This window comes from Kryptolebias marmoratus, linkage group LG3 (assembly GCF_001649575.2).
Source record: "Kryptolebias marmoratus isolate JLee-2015 linkage group LG3, ASM164957v2, whole genome shotgun sequence".
Lineage (NCBI taxonomy): Eukaryota > Metazoa > Chordata > Actinopteri > Cyprinodontiformes > Rivulidae > Kryptolebias > Kryptolebias marmoratus.
The window spans coordinates 410,730-418,340 of record NC_051432.1 but is presented as its reverse complement, the minus strand read 5'-3'; the positions used below and the strand labels follow the sequence as shown (position 1 = coordinate 418,340).

Genomic DNA, 7,611 nt, shown 5'->3' with positions numbered 1-7,611 from the left:
TGTCCAATAATCTTCTTCATCATAAGGGGTCTTTGGGCTGCACTTCGTCGGGCCCCTCACCTAGGACCTGTCTGCCTTGGGTGACCCTACTAGGGGCATGAAGCCCCTGACAGCATAGCTCCTGTGAGGATCTGGGTTTGGCTCCGCCTTGTGGGCAGAGCCACTAATCATTCTTCCACAGGTGTTCCAGTTTCCCACTGATTAGACCAGCCAGTATTTAAGCAGCAGGCGGCGATCAGATCTTCGCTGGAGCATCGAACCTTCTGGGTTAGATTCTCCGCCTCAGCGTCTAACCTAATTTATGCTCCTTGTGTTAATCACGATCTCTATTTGTGCCTACGACTCAGGTTTCTTGCCACACCACGACTACGGACCTAAGGAACTACTTACCTGGAAAACCGAGGACACTTACCTTGCTGCTACTGGCCCGTAATCTGGAAACACTGGAATCGCACCTCTCCTTCTCGACGCCGCAACCTCCTTCAGAACCTGTAAGCAAACAAAGAGACTTTAAGAACCTAGCTACCATCTTGGAACCAGATTGTACCCGAGACTCACCCCGCTCTCCTTATCTTGCAGACTCCTCCAGACTCCGACCACTGTATATAGCTGCACATGTAAATAAACTCACTTACCGTTATTCTCGTCTCCGTGTGTGGTTTTGGTTTCGCTCTCTGGACAGAAACACTCGAGTTCATGACAGTAGGTGTGCACTTAGCAGGATTATTTTAACCTGCCTTGACTTAGCTGCTCTGTTTCAGCTTGATTTGGTGTTTGTGAAACTAACTAATCCAAGATCTTCTAATAAGGCTTGGTCGAGTCCATATTTTCTTATCTTGGATTAGTTGATTATACTATTGTGAAACAGCCCCTAAGTGAGGGTCTACCTGCATTCTAGAGAGTTCACATCCTAGCAGAGTTGGTTGAATGGCATTAAAAGAAACTGAAAAATCAAAACACATGATTCCCAGAGTACCTCCTAGCTTGTCCAGATGACTGAAGAAGTGGTGCAGAAGGTAAATGATGGCATCCTTCATCTCCATGCTTTAGGTGATTTATGCAAATTGAAATTTCTTATTTTATAAATTATTAATTTTAATAATGCAACTGTAGCATCAGGATCTATCTATCTATCTATCTATCTATCTATCTATCTATCTATCTATCTATCTATCTATCTATCTATCTATCTATCTATCTATCTATCTATCTATCTATCTATCTATCTATCTATCTATCTATCTATCTATCTATCTATCTATCTATCTATCTATCTATCTATCCTCTAAGTTATGAGCAAGTGATAGAATGAATGAAACAAGAAGGTGATCACCCAGAAAATGTTGGTGTAAAAAAGAAAAATTACATTTGTTTCTTAATCTTTTAAATATGCTTTACACTCTGTATTCAGTATTTTCTCACTACTAAACCCTTATAAGACTGAGTAGTACAAAGCACTATCTGGTCTGGAAACGAGCCCTGAACACAACGTTGTCTTACATGATATAACACCCATCCCTATTCTTTACCCGCTTCTCCATTCTGGGTCGCGAGGAGCTGGTGCCCATTTCCAGCAGTCACTGTGTGAGAGGCGGGGGACACCATGGACAGGTCGCAAGTCCATCACAGAGACACAAACAACCATTCACACTCACCTAGGGAAAATTTAAGAGTTATGATATAACATTATCTGGCATTTGTTCATGTCTTCTCCAGATGCTCCAGTTTTTTCTTCTGCGTCATTAAACTCCTCTGATAACCCAGTAGAGAACAGTTCAGTGACTCTGAGCTGCACAAGTGATGCTAACCCAGCAGCTAATTACACCTGGTACAAGAATGAAACTTCAGACCCACAGGTTCTCAGTAAAGAGCTCCAGTTGGTCTTCAGCTCCATCAAGTCCTCTGACTCTGGGGAGTATTACTGTGTATCTGAGAACCAGCTGGGGAGGAGGACATCTAATTCCATCTCTGTTGATGTGAAATGTAAGTAGCACTGTTAGGTTGAAAAACAAATCATTGCATTTATTAAAGCTGTGCTTCAAATTAAACCTAGGTAAGTCTTTCACTCATAACTTTTACCTCTGACTTCAGGTGCATTTATTAATTTTTTATTATCCTATAAGCACCTTTGCAGGTTGTAGTTCAAAAAGCATTTTCCAAAGAAAAAACACAAATATTCCTAATGCAAATCACATAAATTTAAAACTTGTCTTCAATGGAGCAAGGAGTTCTGACAAGAGTGGGGGGAGATTTCTGAAAGTCTGTGTTTATCCCCAGTTGAGAGCTATTACCCATCAAATCAGAACACAGGTTCAAAAAGATGCAGCTGGACAACAGACTGAGTTCTCCTAAAAATACAATATTTTATTAACAAGTCAGTTAAAACATATACTAATTAAAAGTCACCTTCCAGGCATGCAACTCGATCCTAAAGGCATAAAGCAAGAACAATTTAGTTTTTCAACACACACAAAAAAAAAAAAAATTAAACACAAGGCACGGAAAGTAAAACACTACAATGGTGGAACAAACGATTACGGGCCCGTACTGCACTTAAGAACAGCAGGATCAGAGGAGACATGCACAGTCCCATCAATTTGCTGCTAAAAATTGCAGCAATAGTTGCCATGGAACTGCAGTCCAAATGCTTACCCAAACAGGACAAGACAACAGAGCGTCCCTGTAGCTGCAGTTTTCAGCGCCACAGCACGCAGATCAATCACGTGCCTGAAAAATAAAAACACATTACTTATGGTTCAGATTAAAAATGAAAGTAAAATCTGATTAACTGATAGCTTACCCAGGAGCAGATGCACAGGCTCCCAGAGGAGGGAGCAGGTCAGCAGGTGGAGAGAGGTGGAGGCCACGCACTAAAAAACTTTGGCCGCAGCCGGCAACGCCAGCAGAGCAACAATGCTGTAGAAACACACAGTAGGTGTAGCACCCAAAAACCAACAAAATTCCAGCAACCTGGATCAAACAATGGTACTTACAATCTCAGATTAGCCGATCAGGAGCAGACCAGCCACAATGACAGCTGACATGCAGCAGGAGGAACAAAGACTCATACAGCAGCAACAGCCTACCCTGTTATAAAGGAGTCTGCCCCGCCCATCAACCAGCAGTATGCTCCTACTTACACCTGGTGCACACTGAGTGGAAAGGGTGGAACACCATCTCACCACAAAATGTTAGTTCAGAATTGCCTACATCTAAAAAGGTTTGTCAACACAAATGTAAAAGTCTCTGCTCTTTTTCCCTGCAGATGCTCCAAAGTGTGTTTCTGTGACAGTTAGTACCTCTGAGATCACGGAGGGCAATTCAGTGACTCTGACCTGCAGCAATGATGCTAACCCAGCAGCTAGTTACACCTGGTACAAAGACAACCAAACAGTGTTTGAAGGACAAAAAGGCACCTATGACTTTCTGTCCATCAGATCAGAGGACAGCGGGATGTATCATTGCACAGCTAAGAATCATTATGGTTGGATCAACTCATCATCTGTCCATGTAAATGTAGAATGTAAGTACAAAGGATTTTAAAAATAATCAATTACATGACACATGTTCACCCACAGGATAATTGAAAGGACTATTATTCTTCTAAAAATGCATATCACCTGCCACATTCCAGGCCAAAGTTGGAGTATGTGTTGAGGAAGATACTCAGCTACTACCACACCAGACTTTAGCTCAATATCTGTAAAGCTGACTAAGGCTACATTCACACTGCTAGTCTTAATGCTCAATTCAGATTTTTTGCTTAAATTAAATTTTTTCTACGTGGTTATTCACATTACATTTTAAATGCAAACTCCATCAGACTCCAGTGTGAAAAGTCTCCAGTTCACGAAATGACCCGCATAAGCAGAAAAGGATATGACATCACACTCCGCACGCTGAGTTTGCAGAAGTAAATATGGACACTGCGAGTGTTAGTATGTGTGTATTGATTTTGACATCCAAATGGGAAAAGATAAAAGATCACGGAGAAGAAAAACAGCGCAAGTGTTAACAATGACCTTTTTTGGAGGTGTGGCTGCTGCCTCTGTGCAGAGGCATGTGTGTATGGACAATCACAGCCAAGAGTGGAGGGACTTTGACGTGATTGAGTAGAGTGCTGTATGAATGTATGTGTGGATGGTTAAATGAGGGCACAGATTATGCTGTAAAGCACTTTGAGTAGCCTGATTGGCTAGAAAGCTGTATAAGTGCAGTCCATTTACCATTAACCTAGTATGGCATGTTTCTGGGCTTTAGTAGGAAACCAGAGTAGCCAGAGAAAACCCAAGCACACCCAGGGAAAACATGCAAACGTCTCACAAAAAGGTGTAAATACCTCCTTACTGTGAGGCCACAACTCTAACCACTGTTTTGTTATACTGCTCATCAGTTCCAGATTTGTTGTGCAATGATTATAGTTATATAGGAAGATCAGCTTTGTCACTTGTTTTAAGCATTTTTGAGCTGCTCGTGAGCAGGATGGCTAGCATGCAGACTTGTGGAATGACATTGATTCAGCAAGCCACACAGGCTGACAAATATTTCTGCTATCAGGCATTGGGAGATGTGACTAAGTGCTGCTCCTCTCCCAGGAGTTGTTTAATTTTCTGACTTTTGGATGTATATGAAATGGCAAAATTACATATATAAACATTCTTTTACACACATCATTTTCCACAGAGTTTGCCTAATTATCAGTTGTTTAACTGTGTTGTGGTTTTATGAATGCTCTCTTTCAGATGCTCCTAGAAATTCCTCTGTGTCTATTAGTCCTTCTGGTGAGATAATAGAGGGCAGGTCAGTGAATCTGACTTGTAGCAGTGATGCTAATCCTGAAGCAAACTATATGTGGTACAAAGGAAATGAGGCTTCACCAAGAGCACTGGGACAAATGTTCGCCATTGATGACATCAAAATTGACCATGGAGGGAATTATTATTGTGAAGCAGGAAACAGAAGAGGACGACTTAACTCTACCTTACATCTGATAGTTGTTTCAAGTAAGTCATTCTAGAGAAGTTTAACCCCCTACGCCCAGTTGTAGTAACACTTCCTAACTCTTGCTTTTAGTTTCTCTTGTAATTATGTCCTTGGAACAAACCTAACCTATCTTTTCTTTCTTTCTTTCTTTTTTTAAATAAAAATTTATTTCTTACTTCACCTCTCTACTTCTTACTTCTTGTTTCTTTCTTTCTTTTTTTAAATAAAAATTTATTTCTTACTTCACCTCTCTACTTCTTACTTCTTGTTTCTTTCTTTCTTTTTTTAAATAAAAATTTATTTCTTACTTCACCTCTCTACTTCTTGCCTGTGAGTCTGTATTTGGCTCCCATGCGCACCACCTCACCAAATAAAAAAAAATTAAAATCAAAAACTCTGTGATTAATAGAAATATTTTGTTTAATCAATGTTTCCAGGTTCTACAAAATCAGCTACTGTTGGATCTATCACTGTTTTCATCCTGGTTCTCATTTTCCTGGCTGTCTGGCTATTTATGAGGTGAGCGTTTCTGTTTTCCTGCAGTAGCCTATTAAGTCTTTAATCCCATTTTTAGCTTTGTAACTGTGTGTGATTAATGTTGTGCTTATTACATTATTCATGTTTATTAATTGTTGTTTACAGAAAAAAGTGGTTGTCAGAACAAACCTTAGTGTCCAGAGAGGGAAAAAACAATGTAAAGGTGAGGAAGAAGAGGACTGGTATTAATCTTTTTGATCTGAACATTTCAACAAGTTTTGTTTTCAATTTGATTGATTTTTGCTTTACCCAATATATCTCATGAATTGGTGAACGAAGTTTGATGAAATTCTTAGAAAGTAATCATTGGGTCAACGACTGTGATCTATGACTGAATAACTTTAGAAGTCAGAAAACATAAAAATGGCTATAACTCAGTCAACTTTATAGATTTTGAGCTAAAATCTGATGTGGTAGTAGCTGAAAGTCTTTCCCAACACATACTCTTAGAGCAAACAGGTCACACAAGACTTTGCAGTATTGCATAAGATAGTTAAGTTAAGATAGATAATGATAGTTTCAGGATTTGACCAAATTTGACCAAATTGGCTATAATTTCATCTTATTCATTTTTCAAAATAAGATGATCTAAGTCTAAAACTCTGGCATGAAATGTGGTGGGTGATTATGCAGTCCTTCAAGGAATGGTAGACTTAGGAGGTAGTGGTTCTGTGGGTTAAAACTATGCGTTTGCTCTCACTCCTTCCAATGTTTTTATATTGATATCATTCATTTTACCCACTGACCTACTTTTACTACATATTTAGTGAAATATTTACTCTTCAGAAATCTTTAGGTCCAGAATTGAACACTTCCTCATCTGCAGCACTCAGACAATCAACAGAAGAGCAAGATGAACTTTGTTACGCCAGTGTACATTTCATTAAAAATCAAGAGGAACCTCTCTACTCCAACGTCATGCCTGCTCAGCTCAAGCAACAAAACGCGGACAAGGAGGAAGATGCTATTTATAGCGTTGTCATGTTAAGTAATGGCACATCCAGGTGAGTTAAAGATCCTGAATACCCTCTAAATTAAGCATGTTTCTTACATTTTGAAAAGTGGTGATGAAGTTGAGTGCTGTTAAACGTTGGACCTTATCTTTTCAAAGTGTGTTCTGATGCTCACAGATCGAGAAGTCAAGATGCAGCAGGGGATGTTTCTGATCTGTACAGTACAGTCAACAAAATCAACAGAGTATGAACACAGCTTGATCTGAGGATTCCCCCACCCACACACTCCCCGATACACACCCACATTGCTTCTATTTCAGTTGTTCAGAAATCAGGTGTTAAAGTTAATCATCCAACACAAGATATCAGTGCTTTTTTCAGGATTTAAAACACCTATTTTTTTCTTTACAAACATTTTCTTTGTTTTGGGAGCATTTAGGCTAACTGCTGATATTTTAGTTTTTTATTACTTGTCTCACAAGTTAAATATTCACTAAGAGTTTTACATTTTTGCTGTTTATTTTCATTGTAACACATCAGCGAGGACAACCTGACTGCACTGATTTTATTTTTGGATAGATATTGTTTATATATTATTGGATAAATATATTTTATAAAAATGATTTTGGAAAGTTTCATTTGTCATAACAATGAAAGGATTTTAGTTCTTGTTTGGGGTTAAACTTTTCAAAAAAGCTCTTTTTATTGCATTTATATAATCAAAGAAGAGCTAACATCTCCCTTTTTAGAAGGAATATCCTTTAGCTTAATTCAACTCAATTCAATTCAAAGATACTTTATTAATCCCAAAGGGAAATTAAATGTTGTTGTAGCTCATAATCCTGGTTTTGTTAAAGAGTTGATGGCTGTGGGCAGGAAGCGTCGCTTGTAGCGGTCTGTCCTGATGTGTCCTCGGTCCTGGTGTCCTCAAAGAGTCCCACCAGGCAAGCCTCGCTGGCCTGCGGAGCCATGACGCCTGACCTCCTGCGGAGCCATGATGGCTGACCTCTGGAAGCATAGATCAGTCTTGAAGTCCTGGGTGATCTCCTGGACCAGGTGCTGGAAGGGCAGCATCTGGATGAGCAGCTCTGTGGACTTCCAGTATCGGTGGATCTCCCTGAGAACCACGGTACCGATC

At 39.7% G+C, this 7,611-nt stretch overlaps 1 protein-coding gene across 1 annotated transcript in view; it reads left to right on the top strand.

Annotated features, from left to right (window-relative positions):
- The window catches only part of LOC108246288 (B-cell receptor CD22-like), a 21,973-nt gene extending 14,626 nt beyond the window's left edge, over positions 1-7,347 (top strand). Inside the window, exons 6-12 of the mRNA XM_025009987.2 lie at positions 1,717-1,983; positions 3,266-3,523; positions 4,743-5,003; positions 5,421-5,502; positions 5,626-5,683; positions 6,307-6,524; positions 6,651-7,347. Coding sequence (XP_024865755.2) covers positions 1,717-1,983; positions 3,266-3,523; positions 4,743-5,003; positions 5,421-5,502; positions 5,626-5,683; positions 6,307-6,524; positions 6,651-6,723 — 1,217 coding nt within the window. The 3' untranslated portion in view covers positions 6,724-7,347. The remainder of the gene's footprint in view (positions 1-1,716; positions 1,984-3,265; positions 3,524-4,742; positions 5,004-5,420; positions 5,503-5,625; positions 5,684-6,306; positions 6,525-6,650) is intronic.
- Positions 7,348-7,611: the final 264 nt, after the last annotated feature.